Source organism: Hordeum vulgare, chromosome 4H (genome assembly GCF_904849725.1).
Source record: "Hordeum vulgare subsp. vulgare chromosome 4H, MorexV3_pseudomolecules_assembly, whole genome shotgun sequence".
Classification (NCBI taxonomy): Eukaryota; Viridiplantae; Streptophyta; class Magnoliopsida; order Poales; family Poaceae; genus Hordeum; species Hordeum vulgare.
Window position 1 is genome coordinate 572928365 of NC_058521.1, and position 19881 is coordinate 572948245.

Genomic DNA, 19881 nt, shown 5'->3' on the forward strand with positions numbered 1-19881 from the left:
TTTGGTATAATTTTTGGAGACTTAATTTAAGGAGTTGTAGTGCAAATCTACATTTGGACCAGAAAGTAAGATTAGTTAATTTCCTTAATCCTGTCAAAACACTTGGCTATTTTATTATATAAAGTTGACCCAGAAACATAGTAGGTAATAGTCAAGCTTATTGTGCAATTTTTAGATGAGGTTAACACGTAGGTGTAGTTCAAAACTGGACCCCTAAGAAAATAAAAACCAGTTTTGAGTTGGAAGATCATAATCAAATGAAAAAGTATTTTTTGAAATAATCAGTGGAGAGGAAATATTTGAGTCAATCTTTAACTCACATAAGAGTTCTAAAAAAAATTAGCTCATAGAAGAGTTATTCATAAAATCAAGAATAAGAGAGGTTTTGAAATCAACTGAAAACCCGGAAATAAAAATTTAACAACTTCCAGACCAAATTTACTAAATCAAAATGTTGGAAGAAATTTGGGGTGTTACAGCATACAAGGAGGATATTCTAGATGCCGCAAACTTTGAGGTTCTATCGAAGCAGCATTACAACAAAAATGTCAGGGAAAGGCTAGGTGTCCCTCTATTCCGATGATTAACTATGTGGTAAAGTGTTACCTTATTTACTTTCCCATTGGCCGTATTACACGTGTTTGAATGGCTGACGTGTTACTTCGTTCTCATCTGCAGCGCAACCAGATTAAGCAAGCAGCTGATGAAAGCTAGTCTATTGTGGAGAAGACACCAGTTGGAGAAGGTAATGATGAAGGTCCACTACGAAAATCCTACTGGTACATATCACACTCAGGTGTCCATGTTACATATGTTGCGGAGTTTGGTATCTTATACACTTGTTCGTGTCACATCGTTAGGCCAAGAAGTTATGGCGGTTATCGAACCTTCTCGGTTACCGTGACCTAGAATATGATGAACCTTCTCCCTCTAGGTCTGGTACACCATCAGACCCCTTATCTCACCATCAGAGGGACGATGTGACTTCCTCATATGCTTATATGGATTATGAGGGTGTCGTCACCCAAGAGGTATGACTAATCTTTTAGATGTAATATTCTCGAGAAGACACCAGTCTTTACCATGTTGTTTGATTGTTTGATAGGTTGATGAACTTGATCATGACATGACTTTGGCTGACGCTCAAGTTCGGTCCGCATATATGTTGAAGCCTAGGCATCCCATACACCAGTTCTCGCCCACCGACTTTGACAATAGAGGCAACCCAAAGGTGGTCGTGCAGAGCTCGCTGATGGCGAGCTTGGATGATGAGGCGGAGGAGCAAGAGGAGGAAGAGGAGGATCCTGCTGCCAGGAGGAAGAAGATAACCACGAGGCGTGATGACAGGAACACGTGCGGAAGGCATTAGTCGTTGTCGTTTTTATTATGAAACTAAACTTGTCGTCGTTTCATTAGATTGATGAACTTGTGATGAACTCGTCAGCATATAACTTGTGTTTGTTCAAATTGCTGTGAATTTCAAGTTATTATAAGTATTGTGATGTTCAAGTGAACTGAAATTGTTGTCAACTACTTATATTTTTGTAGTTTTGCAGTTAACAGTACTGCAACGCTGATGAAGAGATGATGTATACACTTCTCTCGCCTCGTTGGTTACCCCAAGTGGAAGGTTGAGATGTAGTGAGCAGCAAGTTTTCCCTTACACGGAGACTGTAAGGTTTATCGAACCAAGAGGACTCCTAGGATCAACAAGTAGGTGTCTCCTGTCCTGGCTAGTAGAAGACATGGACCTGCACGCACAACAAATAACTTTTCTCCCAACGAGTACACAGAGGTTGTCAATCTCTCCGGCCTTGTAGTTTGCAAAGGATCAAAACACAAGCGGGAATAGTAATAGTGATTGCAACGGAAAAGTAAATGAAAACGGTAAATGATGGAGGTGTAAACAGTTATGGTGATATGGACCAGAGTCACATGATGTTCACTAGTGATGAATCTCTCCCAAAAGACGATAATAAACTATGCTTGGGTAAACAAATTACAATTGGGCAATTGACAGAATTATGAATGCACCGCAATGCTAATTATGCTACTTGATATTTAGAGGTTTAGTAGTAATGGGGAGTACGTCAAGACAAGTAGACCTTTTATTCATTAGCATATACTTACTAATCATCCACCTTGAGATATCTATCCAGAACAACTCGCCGGTATTAAGTTGCGAGCCCCACCCAAAATGTAAACTCAAAGGAACGGACAACTGCATTAACGAACTATGCGTAAGGTAAACAATCCTTGCAACCGTGGTCACAAGCACCGTTGTTTTCTCCCTGGTGGCAACAACACATCCCCTAGTCTCATGTTTCTGTCACTCAAGCTAGACATCGAGGGGCATGAACCCACAATCATGCATAATGATCCCTCGTGGAGTTACAATCTACTACTCGGCTAAAGCAATAAATAGCAACGAAGAACATGCATGAATCACTAAGGAACATAATATAAAAGGATAATCAAATATATAACTCATAACAATCTGAACATAATCTCATAATCCATCGGATCCTAACAAACCGAGCATAGCAATAGCAAGAGAATTACATAGATGCCTTGATCATGTAGGCCAACTCAGAAGGACTAACCATTGAAGCACAAGATTGAAGAGAAGACATCACATAACTACTGGTCATGGACTCATGGTCCAAGGATAACTACTCACGGCACGTCGAGGAAGCGTCCATGGCGGTGGAGAAGCTCTCGGAGGTCAATCCTCCCTGTCTCAGGGTGCCGGGAAGAAGTCTCCTGACGCTCCCGATCTCAGAAGCGATGCGGCGGTGGAAAGATGGAGAAATTCGCGATTCTGGATCTTGTGTAAGGGTTTCCTCATGGAACACTAAATATAGGCGAAAGAAGGGCACCGGAGGAGGTGGGACCCACCCAGGCGACCTCTTGGTGCGACCTAGGGCCAGGCCGCGCCCACAGGTCGCCTGGGAGGCCCGTGGTCCCTCTCTGGCCCATCTTCGGTGATCTGGAAGCTTCCATTACATAGATTTTTTATATAATTTTCTTGGGATTTTTCGGGCTTCGGAAAATTGGGTAAAAGCCCCTGCAAAAAAGACAGCAGCAGACAGGAACCAACACTGGGTGCACTGAGTTAGTAGGTTAGTCCAAATATGCGTAAAATGATATAAAAGTGTACCAAAACATATAACAATGTCACCCAAAAGATCATGAAACAAGTTGAAATTATAGATACGTTTGGGACGTATCAACATCCCCAAGCTTAATTTCTGCTCGTCCTCGAGTAGATAAATGATAACACAATAATTTATGTGGTGACATGCTAACACACATATAAGAACTTCAAAGTAAAGCAAGTGAGATATGCAATTCAAGTCAAGACAATAATAAGAAAGAGTTTATATCTAGTATTGAATTTAGGAAAGTAAGAACATAAAGGTGCAAAAGCTCTCGCTGTCCGTGACTCGAATGTCTCCAAATGGTGTTTGCGTGCAAGAAGTGGTAGATGCGTTGAGATCATAAAATATATTTTTAATTAAAAACTCAATCTACTAAACCGCACACTTGGTCTCCTTCAGAATCATATTTTGACTCATCCCTAGACCACTAGTCAGGCACAAGTCAAAATGATCCTCTCCCTTTAGACTTTGAGCACTCATGCAATGGATGAGCGTAAGCAATATATGTTGGCACTTAGGATGGTAAATAGAATAATGATGGGGAAGAAAGACAAAAATGTGTGAAAGGCTCACATCAATGAGGACAACCATAGGCGAGAGAAAGCCAAATGGTAGATATGATGTGAGGAGTAGGGATTGCCATGTAACGGATGCACATATGAGCAAAGGTAAGCTCTCCAATGGAACTAGTGGGGGTGCATCCAACTTGTTTTCTCATGAAGACCTAGAGCTCATTTGAGGAGGCTCATCATTGGAATATGCAAACCAAGTTCTATAGTGTAAGGGTCCCCACATAGTTATGCATGAACGATAATCTCTTTATAGTACAAATATAGCAATGGAGTATGAGTGTGGCTCTTTCTAAAGGAATAGTAGTGTTGCCCCTTCTGTCTTTTTATTTCTTTTATTTTATTTTTTATTTTTGTCTTTTTGTGTGTGTCCTCTTTGGCTCTTTCTATTTATCTCTCATTTGACCTCTTTGGGATATTTTGTTTTGTCCTCTTTGGGATCTTTTCCTCACTTAAGGGCAACACTCTATGTTTTACATGAATAAAAAGAAGATCATCACACTTTATAAGAAGTACTCAACATAAAGTCAAGTGAAAACTATCATGATGTATGCAAATGTATGCCTCTGCCAGTGTAGCAGGATATGCAATGAAACTAGCGTGTCATGTAGCAGTAATAAGGGCAAGGCCCAACTATCACATGGCTCTATGATCAAGCAAAAGCATGTATGACATGAAGATCAAGTCATGAGATGGTGGATGTTGCATGGCAATGTATCTCGAAAGGCTATGGAAATGCCTTAATAGGTAGCTATGGTGGCTGTTTTGAGGAAAGATAGGCTTATGTATGACAGAGCGTATCATGTCATGGGTTTGGATGCACCGACGGAGTTTGCACCAACTCTCAATGTGAGAAATGGCAATGCACGGTATCGAAGAGGTTAGCAAAATAGGGATGGTGGAAGCGCCAACAATCGAATACTCACATTAGTCCGAAGAACTCATACACTTATTTTCAACTCTCTATCTAGTTAGGAAATTCACAAAGAGACAAGTACCCCAAGGAGGAGTGTTTGGGGGTTTGGTTATCCTTGCGCATCCTCGACTCATGGTAACGTGAGGGTACTCTATGTATTCCAACCCGTCCAGAGGTTAGCGATCAATTTAGTAGCTAGAGTTCTCAACTATTTTTTAGTTTTTGAAAAAAACACGGATTTCCCAAAATACGACACCTATCACTAATAGACTCAAGCTAGCTCTTGGCACCAATAGTCCAAACATTACTCAAATCAATACCTCAAAACTATTGCAAGTTACTACTATACTTAAATAGCAACCTCAGTTACCTACTCATGCAAGACACACAACTCAGTGCAACGAGCCAACTCTCTAAACAAGATAAGCATGATAACTGAAGAGAGTTCCAAAAGCAACCTAAATAATACTCCCTCCGCTCCGAATTATAAGTCGTTGGGGATTATTTCCGACCAGGTGAAAAAGGGCAAATGGACATTTATGCACCCAGTTCAAATTCTAAATCAGCATCTTCTTCCTCAGCGCCTTCCACCTCCGCCTCGGCTCCCGTCCTCACCTTCCACCTCCACCTCCAGCCCTCCACCTCCGACGGTCCGGCCTCGCCCTCGACCTCCACCTCCGGCGGTCCGGCCTCGCCCTCGATCTCCACCTTCGGCCCCGCCCTCGACCTCCACCTCCGGCCCCGCCCTCGACCTCCACCTCCCACCTCCGGCGGTCTCGCCTCGCCCTCAACCTCCACCTCCGGTCCCGCCCTCGACCTCGATCTTGACCTCCCACCTCCCACCTCTGGTGGTCCGGCCTCGCCCTCGACGTCCACATCCACCTCCACCCAAATCCTGGCGCCTCCACCTCCAAGACTGCATCAGGTCCAAGCGCCTTCACTTCTAGGCCTAGGCGATCCTCCTCTCCCGAGTTGCTGCTACTACTGGTGGTGGTGCTGCTGCTGTAGACGGCACTCCTCCACTCCACCTCTGGGCCTTATCCTAGAGCTGCTCTACTCGTGGTGGTTGTGCTACACACGGCACACCTAGGTGAAGGCTATTCCTGGAGCTGCTGCTGAGGTCGGTTGATTCCCACATTCATCTCATCAACCTGAATTTGGCAACAACTCTATCAATATTTGGTAGTAATGTGAACAAGTTATTGTCAACTGAATTTGAAGCGAAATGGTGATATTTACTACTCTACTCGAGTACTCCAAAATGAATGTTCAGGTGTTTCTAGCCATCAATTCTGAACAAGCATAAATATGGAGAAGAAGGTGCTCACAACTGCCAACAACAAAGGACACTAGCAGCTGGCTCGGCGCTTCTCCGCATAAACAAGAACTGCATAAACCAAATATGGAGAAGTGGATCAGGTTTTCATCAAGCATTTTTGGAGGGCAAAAGTCTTATGGCAGCAAGAGCAGACACACTTTAAATTTGGCCAGCAGTAGTACACTAAGAGAGAAGAAGAAGAGAGAAGAGAGAATTAACTGAAATTTACAGGAATTAACTGAAAAAAATTCAGTTAACTAAAAAATATATTAACTGATATTCAAACACTACTCCTTGCAAAATTTACAACAATCTGATCTGGTGAGAAGAGAGGAAGAGGAAGAGGAGAAGAGAAGAGAAGAGAGTACTCCATATACTAGGCCAAAATTATTTGAGTAAAAGGCGCTGGCGGTCATAGAACTTGTGTTGCGGGTGCACTTAAGTCCCCCTACTTGCAAACCGAAAAAACCCGTCACAGAACTTGCGTTTCGGGCTTATCTAGGTCACAACCGCTAGTTGGACTGGTCCGCTGCTCGGTTTTCTTCGTTCTCGGTCACGCGAGGCTCACGTGTGAGGTTATTTTTGCACAGAAGACCCTGGTCGTTTTGGTAATCACTTGGAGACGTCCCTGCCTTAGGACAGATGAGGGAGGCGACAGGCAGCCGCCGTGCTGGTGCGTCGAGCTCGTCGGCGGCAAGTAATGAGCTGATGGAGGTGATGGAGAGGCTGCCGAAGTTGAGGACAGAAGATGTTTGCCAGCCGATCTACGGTCAGTTTCTTTCCCCTCCCCTCCCGTAGGTTTAGTTTTCCTCCCCCTCAGCGGCCGATCTAGGGTTAATCTTCCATGATTTTCGCAATGTAGGTTCGGATTCAGTAAAGTTCAGTATTGAGATTCATCATGGTGGCTTTTTCATGGGAAAAGGAATTAATTTGGCTTATTTGGATGAAAAAGTAGCATTCTTTGATAACCTTGATAGGAACACTTTCTGCAATGATATGATTGACTATGCAGTTGTTGATTCAGTGGAGTTGTTGAGAACTGCAGTAGCACATTATGCAGTTAAGAATAGAGTGCAGATCAAGAAAAAAATAAATAACAAAAAGAGGTTTGAGGCAGTATGTACAGAGGGTTGCCCTTGGAAACATGTAGATGTGGCAGATAACAGGACCCAATCCTTTCTTGTGAAAACATTTGTTGGAGAGCATAATTGTGAGAAAGTATGGGATGTGAAAGAACTTACAGCCCCTTTTCTGGCCAAAAAATATGTGGAGATGTTCAGGGACAATGACAAGATGTCTTTGTCTACATTTGCAAGGAAAGTGAGGAAGAAATACAACATGGAAGTAAGCACGCATAAACTAGGGAGAGCTAGGAAAGCAGCATTGGCTGTGGTGCATGGGGATGAGGTGAAGCAATATACACTTCTTTGGAAGTATGCACAGGAATTGAGAACAACCAACCCAGGATCTTCTTTCTATCTAAACCTAGAAAATGGATTGTTTAGCACATGTTACTTTAGTCTTGCAGCATGCAAGATAGGGTTGTTAAAGGGCTGCAGGCCAATAATATGTCTTGATGGTACTTTCATAAAGACAAAATATGGTGGGCAACTACTTACTGCAGTTGGAATAGATGGGAATGATTCTATATATCCAATTGCAATGGCAGTGGTGGAGACAGAGTGCTATGCATCATGGTCTTGGTTCTTGTATACACTAAAGCAAGATCTAAATATCATGAACACTAGCACATTCACTATTATGAGTGATAAACAGAAGGGCCTCATCAAAGCTGTGCAGGAGCATTTTCATGACTCTGAGCATAGGTTCTGTGTCAGACACTTGTATGAAAATCTCCATGCAGTCCACAAGGGAGAAACTATCAGGCAACAACTCTGGATTTGTGCAAAATCAACCACACCTACTGTATTTGAGCAGAATATGGACAAGTTGAGGCAAGACAATGCAGCAGCATATGCATGGTTGGAGGAAAAGCCACCAAATCAATGGTCTAGAGCATTTTTTAGTGAATTTCCAAAATGTGACATTCTTTTGAACAATACTTGTGAAGTATTCAACAGGTATATACTAGAAGCCAGAGAGCTACCTGTCCTGTCTATGTATGAGAGAATAAGATCTCAGTTAATGCATAGACACATGTCAAAACAAAAAGAAGCTCTTCAAAAATGGACAGGACATATTACTCCCAAATTTAGGGACAAACTAAGGAAGAATGTTGAGTTGTCAGCCAACTGCCACCCAAAAGAATCAGGCATGGGTGTGTTTGGAGTTTTGTCCAATGAGAAAACCTACATTATTGAGCTGAACATGCATACATGTACTTGCAGAAGGTGGCAGCTTATTGGAATCCCATGTAGCCATGCATGTGCTTGCTGCAGACATGAAAGAATTAGGCCAGAGACCATGGTTTCTTCCTGTTATTCACTGCAGACATATCTGTGTGCTTATGGAGTTCAGATATATCCAACCAGAGACAAAGATGAGTGGTCCCCAGTAAATGCAACACAGGTACTGCCACCACACTATGAGAAAAAAGCTGGGAGGAGGAGGAAGAATAGAAGGAAGCAACCAGAGGAGAATGAAGATGGCACTAAACTAAGCAGGCATGGAGCAATTATGCATTGTGGGTATTGTAAATTAGCTGGGCATAACAGAAGTGGATGCTCACTACTGAAATGTGCTATATTAAGAGAAACTGAAAGGGAGGTACATGAGCAAGAAAATGAAGAAGAGGTGCATGAGCAACAAAATGAAGAAGAGGTGGAAGAGGAGCATGCTGGCACTGAGCAACCTACAGCACAAACTAAAAGGGGCAGGAAAAGAAAGCCTACTTATAAGATGTTGCAACAGATAGAAGAAATGATGGAGAAGGCAAAGAAAAAGAAGTCCAAAAAGATTGTTGATGAGTGTGGAGATGTGGACTTCCCAGTGATCCTAACAGTAAGTATCAACACATCAATTTTGCAAATGTTGCAAATAATTATAATGGATGCTCACAACATTGTTTGTTTTTTTGTTTACTAGCACATGAAACAAAAACCTATGAGGCCACAAATGGACCCAACACAGATCAAAGAAAGCATGGTGCACATATTGTCACATGAGGTAAAAGAATTAGAACTAAATTTAAAATTATCTTTGAGAATAGGTCACTAATTGTTCCTATTAACTCCTCTCATAGGGACCTGCAAAAGGTGTTCCTTTTAACAGGGCTCACAGAATACCAGAAGAAAGTGCATTTGTAGTAGAGAGCAGAACCAACTTATCAGGGCCCACTGGTGGTGCACATCCAGCAACAACTACAACAACCACAGGAGTAAGAGTAGCCTCAACATCTGGCAGTGGCAGAGGCAGAGGTAGAAGAGGAGGTGGAGGAACAAGAGGAAGCAGATCAAGAAGAAGTGCAGCTACTACAAGGTTGTTGCAAAGAGCAAAGAAACCAACCAAGACAAGGGGTTTGCAGTGGCTACTATTTGGTGAAGGAACAAGCTCACAAACTGTGGAAGATGAAGTCCAGACCACACAAGGAGCTCCAGGAATTGAAGAGTGAAATTGAAATGTCCAACTGTTGTTTTTATTTTATTGTGTACTAAGTTATTATGACTTTTGGTACTGGAACTATTATGACTAAGTTCAGTACTGGAACTGTTATGACTTATGCTGAAGGAAGGAAGTACTATGTTGCAGCAGATCATTTGTTTGTTGTTTACTGAAACAAGTCCAACTGACATCTCCAGTACATCATGAACAAATAGAATTCCAGTGCAAATAGACATTTCTTAGCATAATTTAACTAGGTCTGCCAGTACATCATAACAAGATAGCTATTACAGTGCTATTACAGTACATCATAACAAGATAGCTATTAAGTACATCATAACAAGATAGCTATTACACGGCTCTTAAGCTTTGCCATTTGTTCCAGGGCCAATGCCATCTATCTTGCCTCGCCAGGTTGCAAATTTGTGCTTGCGTGTTAGATCAACACCTTCGTCAGGGAGGAATTCATCAGCCAAACCTTCTGTTAGCAATGGCCCACGGTCAATGACCTCCTTCACATGCATGATCACAGTATAATCGATGCATCGACGATCAGTTGGAGAGAGCGGACGCGGCGGTGAATGAGCATTCTCGTCATCAGAGTCTGGCTTCCAAGGTTGCAGAGCAGGTGCACGCACAGACACAGTAAGCACCTTCGGCACTGCGCTAGGATTGCGTAGCCACGCCGTGCAATGCAACAACCACTTGTCTGTAGAAGGGAGCATGTCGATGAGCTCGCCGTCGACACCTGCGAGCACCAGGTTTACAGTGTCTTCATCCCACGCCTCTTCCGGTAGCCCCTCCAAACTAAGCGTCGTCTTGAACGGCAGCTGCGACGGCTTGCCACGCGACCAGCTTGACCACCTCTGAAAACCAATCCTGCTTCCGCCGCAGCGCAGATGTTCCAATGCGTACACCACACGAGTGCAATCCTCCACTGAATGGAACCGCAAAAAGAAGTGTAATGGTGGGCCGGTTACCTCCACTGTCATCTGCGACGGCAGGATGCCACACTCCAACTCTATCGCCGCGGCGAGTGCCTCCGGCGTCACCTTCGTCCGTGGCTGCCCGATGATGACGGCATACAATGCATGCCCCAGGAACGCCCGCTCGAGCACCGCCATGCCAGAAGCGCGAGCGATGAGAACGCGGCCGCGTTCGGGCCGCATCTCCGGCTCACCGCGCCGCCACACCTCTTGTGGGAAGATCCGCGAGTCCGGGATGCGAGACGCGGACGAACTCCCTCCAGTTGCCGCGCCGCCTGCACCTCCAACAAAGGCCATATCACTGCCACCCACGCCGCCCCCCATTTTTCCTGGTGAGTTCGGATCTGGAAGGAGGAGCAAACACAGCAACGAAAACAGAGGAAGGGGAAAAACGATTTATCATATGTCAAATGTGCAATACGCCCCTCATCGTTAATCACCAGGGTCTTCTGTGCAAAAATAACATCACACGTGAGCCTCGCGTGACCGAGAACGAAGAAAACCGGGCAGCGGACCGGTCCAACTGGCGGTTGTGACCTAGATAAGCCCGAAACACAAGTTCTGTGACGGGTTTTTTCGGTTTGCAAGTAGCGGGACTTAAGTGCACCCGCAACAGAAGTTCTATGACCGCCAGCGCCTTTTACTCAAATTATTTGTACTCCCATCATATTCCTCCAGCATAATGTACTCCAAAATTGTTTGTACCTCAATTACTGCATTCACAGAAGAGAAGAGCTAGCTTAACTACTGAAATTACTGGGACACTCCTCTTGTAAGCAGAGAAGAGAAGAGATGCTGCACTACGGTTAATGGAGTACTCCTCTAGTGATGCACTGCTACTGTTAAGCAGAGAAGAGAAGCGAAGAGAAGAGAAGAGAAGAGAAGATAAGAGAAGAGAAGAGAAAGAGAAAGAGAAAGAGAAGAGAAGCCGCGCCATATCAAGTTTTTGAATAACTACTGCATTAGATCAGCTACTGCTCTGGAAAATTACTCCATTTTTATAATACTGCTCCATTTGCTCAATGGGAGTGTTGTACCCAGACAATGTTGCTGATTTACTGAATGCGAGTGTTGTGGTCTAGGTTTATTTTGCAACCTTTATGCAGAAATTCTGTTCAGCACATATTTTTTTCTATTTCTACAATCTTCTTTTATTCTTCTCAAGATATCTTATGTCCTAAGGTTAATTTGCAGTAGGAGTAACAAGCAGGAGTAAGATGGAGAACATGGTTGTGCTAGACCTCAACTGCACTCCACCTACAGATGAAATGGATGAAGATCCAGTAGTTGAAATGGATGAAGATGCAGTACTACAAATGGATGAAGATGGAGGTACAATTACAGTACCATTTCACACTACTTTCAGTTAACTGTAGCATTTTTGACTATTTTTCCTTTGTTGTATTCCTTCGTGCAGGTGTTGAGCAAGCAGTTCGGAAAAGGAACAGCCTTGATGACAAGCAGAAGTATGTTGCTTATGTTGCATTGCATACACTGTGTATGAGTAGAGGGGGCAAATTTCACAGAGATGATAAGAAAAAGTGGCTGACTTTTTTGGAGTAGGTGTCTGGAATATTCAAAGAGTTTGGAAGAAAGCGATGAGGCAAATTGCACAAGGTTTGGAGGTTGACGTTGCTGGAGTTTGAATTTAAGTTGCTGGAATTTGAATTTAAGTTGTTGCAAAGTTTTTTTGAATTTTCTGATTTTAAGATGCTAGAGATATTTTTTTAATTCAGTTAAAGTTTCACAATAAAGAGAAGAGAAGAGAAAGAGAACAGGGGTTCCCTTTTGGAGTAAAGAGTAATTTCCAAACATTACTTTCTCACCATAGGAATCAGAAAGCTCTAGTACACGACAATGAACAAACTGAGTCCATTGACCACTACAATTGGACATATACATAAACACCCCTTGTATCTAATTATTGAAGGTGTAGAACATGGCTGCTGCTAATGGTGTGGACTGGCCACACCCTCCTGCTACTTCTGGTAAGTGGTAGACAAACTACCTTATCAAAATTTAGAGTTAATGTACAGTTCTGCTTAACATAATGTATCCACCAGTATCTTGGTTCAGACATGATTGTGGCTGAACATATTGTATCCACCAGTATTGTATGGAGTAATCAGGAACCAAATACCAATGATACTGTCCAGTTCTGCTTAAATATTTGGCTCAGAACAAAATATATCAATACGTTATTAATTAACTAGATTTTTCACAGTGTCTGCAACTGAAAACAAACCAAAGATGTAACCTTAAACACAACTTCCAAGTGGTATTATGGTAGTAACCACCACAAGATCATTGAGGTCAACAGTAAAATAAATGTAAGATATGGTTCGTTCTTTCATGCACTTTCTTAAACTTGTTGCAAGAACAACAAAATGATATATCCAGGAAAAAAATGCAGCCATTAGATTGAGCACTCCATGACTACAGATAGCTATCAAGACCTATCTCGTTACTGTGTCATTGTAGGTGTGGCAAACTCTGACCAAACATCAGCGCTTTGGGAAAATTGAAAACTGAATTCAGTGACACCTTGTTAGTTTCAATGGTAACTGAAACTGAGAAGCCTTTTTAGCTCATAAGCACTAATACTTTTTAAAACTCAAAAGCCTTTGTGAACTGAGAAGCCTTTTTGGCAGAGCTCAATGATGAACCAGTAGAAGATGAGAAACATTCAGAAACCACAGGAAAACAACGCACCACATCCACGAGGTTGATGATGCCATCATTGACGGTGCAGTATATCTTGAAGCTCTCCTTCAGCACCATAGCTAAGACGTACTGTATGAGGTAGTAGTTCCCGAACGCCGCTCCCTTAGGCTGCAGAGGAATTTGGGCACGAATGCTTGCAGAAAACTGTATATGCAAAATGTGCAGTAGTCATGGAGTAAGAAGCAGGAGTATAAGATTGTTTTTGACACTACACATCCTCCGTCGGCTCCGAACGTATTTGCAGATTTCTAGGGAAAAAACGCCAGTAAAAAACAGTAAGAAGCAGGAGTAAGACAACAACAGCCCAAGCGAGTGGAAGGGTGGGAGGGCATTTTTGGAAAGTTGACAAGTTCCTCTTCGTAAAAAAAATTGTATGTGAATCTCTTTAACGACTTATAATATGGAGTTTAGGGTTCAGGTGTGGTATGGCTGTTCCTAGCCAGGGGAGTAGTGGGGGACTTGCTCTGTGGTGGAGGGAAAACATCCAAGTGACGATCCGGCCATGGTGTCAGTACTTTATCGATGCGGAACTTGTGATGGAAGGGAAAACTTGGAGGTTTACTGGCTTCTATGGTGAACCCCGGACAGAGCTGCGCATGCGATCATGGGACAAAATGCGGTATCTGCGAGCGCGAGATGATCTCCCTTGGCTCTGTGCAGGAGATTTTAATGAAATCTTATTCCTCACGGATCAACAAGGAGGTAATAATAGAAACTTCCAACAGATGGAGGAATTTCGTGACTGCTTGGCCGACTGCGGCTTAGTGGATCTGGGCTTTTCTGGATACCCATTCACATGGGATAATAAAAGGGAGGCGGCTCATAATGTTCAGGTTCAGTTGGACAGAGCTGTATGTAATGAGGGTTTTGCACAGTCGTTCCCCGATACTGTGGTTGATCATGTCATGACGGAGGAATCAGATCACCAGGCGCTGCTGATTCGGGTGATGGAGACAGCTCCATGCCAGCAGCAGCGGAGGAACGGGCAGTTCCGATATGAGGAGGCATGGACTCGGCATGAGCAATATGATGAGATGGTGGAAGAAGCTTGGGCAGCCTCGGACCGTGGGTGCATGGGTGTGAACGCTCTGTGGCGCCGGCTAGGGTATGTTTCTGGCAACATGAAAAGGTGGGCACGGGAGGTGTTTGGATCAATTCGCAAACAGATTACTAGTTTAAAGGCTGATCTTGTTGACTCAAAAAGGAGAGCCGCGGTGACTGGTTTGACGTGTGAAATCCGAGATATAGAAGGGCAACTGCGGGAGATTTATGAGAGGGAAGAACTCCTTTATCGCCAGAGATCGAGGGTAGATTGGCTTAAGGCTGGTGACCTAAATACCAAATATTTCCAGAGTAGGGCGTCTCACCGAAAAAGGAAAAATACTGTCGGAGCTCTCCTACGGGAGGATGGGACAAAGTGTACGCTGGATGAGGATATGAGAGAATTGGCTGCAGGTTTCTATGAGAAGTTGTTCACATCAGATGGGTCAGTTGGAGCTAATTCGTTGCTGCAGCATATCCAACCGGCGGTCTCGGGAGAGATGAATGGAAAGCTAATAGGGGCCATATCGGACAAGGAAATAGAGGAAGCCCTCTTTCAGATGGGTCCGACTAAGGCGCCGGGCCCTGATGGTTTGTCAGCCTTATTTTACCAAAGACACTGGTCCCTGGTAAGAGAAGATGTCTGTAGAGCAGTCCGTGATTTCCTGAATGGTGTTTCGGCACCGGAGTCTTTTAACGATACTGTTATTGTTATGATCCCGAAAGTTGACTCATCGGAGTTACTTTCGCAATTCCGCCCGATTAGTCTGTGCAATGTCTTGTATAAGATCGCTACAAAGGTACTGGAAAACAGATTGAAGGGAATCCTGCCGGTCATTATCTCCGAGGAACAAAGTGCCTTCGTACCAGGGCGCCTCATCACGGATAACGTGCTAGTTGCGTATGAGTGTATCCATGCAATCCGCACGAGGAAAAGAAAGAACCCGCTGTGTGCAGTAAAGCTAGACATGATGAAAGCATATGATCGAGTGGAATGGAGTTTCTTGGAACAGATGATGTTGCGTTTTGGTTTTGCGAGGGAGTGGGTGGCTATGATTATGCGTTGTGTTAAAACAGCAAGATTTACGGTTAAGCTGAACAGAGGTTTTTCGAGGAGGTTCTCCCCATCTAGGGGTCTACGACAAGGTGATCCTCTGTCACCATATCTCTTTCTTCTCTGTGTCGAGGGTTTTTCTGCTCTTCTGAGGAGGGCACAGGAAGAGAACCAGATTCGAGGGGTAAAGTTTGGGAGCACTGGCCCCCAAATTACTCATCTGCTTTTTGCGGATGATAGCATTGTTTTCCTTGAGGGCACCCAATCAAACATGGCAGTGTTAACTGATATATTGCAGCAATATGAGTGGGCATCTGGACAACGGATAAACCTCCAAAAATCATCCATTTTCTTTGGAAAAGGTACACCAGAGGAGAGAAAGGGGGAGCTGCAGGGTGTGCTCGGTGTGGATAATGAGGCTCTTAGTGAGAGATATTTGGGATTACCAACACTGGTTGGGCGCTCAAAAGAAGGGACTTTCAAATATGTCACGGAGAGCTCGAAAGGAAAAGTGAATGGTTGGAAGGGACAGGGCCTTTCTAAAGCAGCGAGGGAAGTTCTAGTTAAATCGGTCCTCCAAGCTACGCCGACTTATATCATGAGTTGTTTTCATCTCACAAAGAAAATGTGCCGGAACCTGACTTCGATCTCTTCAAAATTCTGGTGGGGTGCAACGAATGGTCATAAGAAGGTGCATTGGATCTCTTGGGAGAAGATGTGTGCTGCAAAACGCGATGGAGGAATGGGGTTCAGGGATATGGAGGCTTTTAATCAAGCATTATTGGCAAAACAAGCATGGAGAATTCTGCAGGCCCCTCTATCGCTATGTGCGCGAGTTTTGAAGGCACGTTATTTCCCGAGCTGTTCCATCCTCTCTGCTACGTGTCCATCAAATGGATCCTCTACTTTTAGAGGTATTCTCCACGGCAGAGACCTATTGAATAGGGGGCTCATCTGGCGTATTGGGGATGGTACCAACATCAGGGTTTATCATGATAACTGGATCCCAAGGAGTGGAAGTCTCGCGCCTCTAGGTGCGGTTTATGTGCAAGGAGTGGTGAAGGTTGCCGACCTGCTGACCCAATCTGGAGAAGCATGGGACGTAGCTAAGCTAGCTGTTGTGTTCCCGCCGGATGAGGCACTAGAGATCGAGCAAATTGCGGTGGGGGGACAGGGATCCCAGGACTTTCTGGCATGGAACTATACCAAGAATGGGATCTTCTCTGTTCGTTCTGCTTATCACTTGCGAATGGCGCAAAATCGCACTCGATCCGGCCAGCCGGAGTCGTCGTCATCGGTTACTAAGCATAAGGGCTTCTTAGGGCTATGGGAGACAAATGCGCCCCCGAAAACTAAGATCCATATGTGGAGGCTGATCCGCAATGGGTTGGCTGTAGGTACGGAGCTGCAGCGGTGGAGAATAAAACCGGGGGTCTTCTGCTGTGTGTGTGGAAGAGAGGAGTCGAACATGCACCGTTTCTGGAGTTGTCAGCATTCTATACTGTTCTGGGATAAGTTCCGCACTGAACTGGACATGGGAATAGCGGTGCCGCCTGGTAATCTCGTTTCACAAAATGCACTTGCTAATTGGCTGCTGGGGTGGTTTGCTGAAGCATCAAATGAGCAAAGGGAAGCAATGGTCCAGGTTGTTTATGCTCTATGGTTGGCACGCAATGAGACGAGGGAGGGGAAGAAGATTGAGGATCCACATGAAATCATAGCGCGGGTGTGCGGCCATATAAGGGAATGGAGGGAAGTACACGAGGCTTTACCTGCGGCGCCTAAACACGTGCTGACACAGCGTTGGGCTCCCCCGCAAGTGGGCTGGACAAGGGTAAATTCAGATGGGGCTATGCATCGGTATGGCAGTAAAGGAGGAGGGGGGGCGTTATCAGGACTGATACGGCGGATTTTCTAGCGGGATCATGTCATTTCTTTCCCCGTATGGGTGACCCCGAAGCTGCCGAGATTTTGGCGTGTAGACAGGCTCTGGAATTGGCGGCTACTATGTAGGTCCAACGGATCCATCTAGAACTAGACTGCCAGTCTCTGGTGCAAAGGATCAATCATCAAGCGAGGGATCTATCAGCTACCGGTCCATGGGTTGAAGACATAAAATCTCGCCTCCGAGGGTTCGTTGATTCACAAGGGTCTTGGATTCGACGTTCCGCTAATGTTGCCGCGCATAAATTAGCTAAAATAGGTGTAGGAGAAGAACTATGTAAGGTGTGGCTGGCATCCCCTCCGGACTGTATTCTGGATGTGGTCGCCGAGGACATACCCAACTTTGTTTGAGTCTTAATAAGAGCGGCAAGATTTTCAAAAAAAAAAAGACTTATAATACGGAACAGAAGGAGTAACACTAAGCCGCAAACTGCGAATGTAATGTACGCACGTGTGCGAACTAGTCCAAAAAGGAAAGAATTCGGCACGGTAGGTGCGTGCGTATACCCTGCAGCTCTATATAAGCGGACGTAAGGAGCCCTATCTGTTCATCGTTCGAAGCCACATTCGACGAGTCCAGGCCTCAGGTTATACACTCATACATCGGGGATACATCGGCCTCTCTGAAGAAAGGTGATAGAGATCGACCTCGTGAGTTCGCATATACGAAACGTACGCAGAGATGGAGGCTAACCACGCTGAAGCGGGTCGGCAGGTTGCAGCTGCTACGAGCAGAATCGCGATGCTGAAGCCGGTGTACGCCGCGCCGCACCCGCTGGCCGGCGGCAAGGTCCAGCTGAGCGTCTTCGACCGCGCCGCCATCGACACCTACGTGCCCATCGTGCTGGCCTACCCCGCCCCGGCGCCGTCCAACGAGGCGCTCAAGGAGGGCCTCCTCCGGGCCATCGCGCCCTACCCTCACCTGCTGGGGCGCTTCGCCCTCGACGCCCACGGCCGGCGCGTCCTGCACCTCAACAACGAGGGCGTGCTTGTCATCGAGGCCGACGTCCCGGCCGACTTGGCCGACGTGCTTGCCGCCGGCGGCATGACCACGGACGTCGACGGCTTTTACCCTAGTGTGCCTGACCCTGAGGTACTGTCACGTACGCCAAGCTACTATATATTCATGCAATGTACTAGTACGGAGTGGTGATGTGTTTTTGAATTACAGGAGAGCATTGGAGCGGCATTGCTGCAGGTTAAGCTGAGCCGCTACAGGTGCGGCGGCCTCCTGCTGGGCGTGATATGCCACCACCGCATCGCCGACGGCCACGCAGCGAGCACTTTCTACGGCGCGTGGGCGACGGCGGTGCGCGAGGGCAAGGGCTTCATCGTGCCGTCGCCTTTCATAGACCGCGCGGCCACCGCCGTGCCACGCCGCACGCCCAAGCCGGTGTTCGACCACCGGTCCATCGAGTTCAAGGGAGGAGAAGGCAGCGGCTCGAGCCAGTCCGATGCCCTTCTCCCCATGGACAAGATCAAGAACATCACGGTGAACTTCACTGCAGAGTTCATGGCGGAGCTCAGGTCCCGCGTCGGGGCACGGTGCAGCACGTTCCAGTGCCTGCTGGCGCACGTGTGGAAGAAGATGACGGCGGCGCGGGGCCTGAGCCCGGAGGAGTTCACGCAGGTGAGGGTGGCCGTGAACTGCAGGGGCAGGGCCAACCCACCCGTGTCCATGGACTTCTTCGGGAACATGGTGCTCTGGGCGTTCCCGAGGCTCCAGGTCCGGGACGTGCTGGGCTTGAGCTACGGCGGCGTGGTCGGCGCCATCCGCGACGCCGCGGCGCGCATCGACGACGAGTACGTGCAATCCTTCGTGGACTTCGGCGGAGTGGCGGACGCGAACGGGGAGGAGCTCGAGGCGACGTCGACTTGCGGGACGATGCTCTGTCCGGACGTCGAGGTGGATAGCTGGCTGGGGTTCAGGTTCCACCAGCTCGACTTTGGAACCGGGCCGCCCTCCGCGTTCCTGCCCGCGGGGTTGCCGGTCGAGGGGATGATGGTCTTCGTGCCGTCCCGCACGGTCAAGGGCAGCGTCGACCTCTTCATGGCCCTCGCCGAGGATCACGTCGCGCCATTCAACAAGATTTGCTACTCCCTGGATGATATCCTCCCATCCAGGATGTAAAATTACAAAACTGAAAGCATCATGCATTACTTGTTTACAATAATACAAGAAATACACACCGATAGTTCTTCATATATATGATATCGTTACACAGAAACTTGTCAAGTTGCTCAAAGCTTGCAAACTTTGACTTACACAGAAACCAACCATGCACATTGTATTACAGTACAGAAAAATACAATACAAAAGTAGTTCTTCATATATATGATATATATCGTTTAGGTGGCGGCTAAACGTCATTCGACAAAGAAATACAGTTATTTAAAGAAGCATATGATATCTTTCATGAGGCGGCTAAGTAGACAAAGAAAGATTACTAGTTTAATAAATACTCCCTCCTTTTCTAAATATAATTCTTTAAAAAGGTTTGACTAATGAACTACGTACGGATGTATATAAACATATTTTACAGTGTAGATTCATTCATTTTGCTCCGTATGTAGACTTCTAGTGAAATACCTTAAAAGACTTATATT

General features: G+C 45.6%; 1 protein-coding gene across 1 annotated transcript; it reads left to right on the forward strand.

Annotated features, from left to right (window-relative positions):
• Positions 1 to 17841: 17841 nt before the first annotated feature.
• LOC123447144 (tryptamine benzoyltransferase 1-like) lies at positions 17842 to 19551 on the forward strand. Its single transcript, XM_045123720.1, has 2 exons — positions 17842 to 18367; positions 18446 to 19551. The coding sequence occupies exons 1-2, from the start codon at positions 17957 to 17959 to the stop codon at positions 19403 to 19405; spliced, it is 1371 nt and encodes a 456-aa protein (XP_044979655.1). The 5' UTR covers positions 17842 to 17956; the 3' UTR covers positions 19406 to 19551.
• Positions 19552 to 19881: the final 330 nt, after the last annotated feature.

What these genes read in the sequence shown, in the direction of transcription:
- LOC123447144 (XM_045123720.1), top strand. Translation starts at nt 17,957, where the DNA reads ATGGAGGCTAACCACGCTGAAGCGGGTCGGCAGGTTGCAGCTGCTACG. An exon ending in CTAGTGTGCCTGACCCTGAG is followed by an intron (nt 18,368 to 18,445) that starts GTACTGTCACGT and finishes TTTGAATTACAG; the next exon opens with GAGAGCATTGGAGCGGCATT.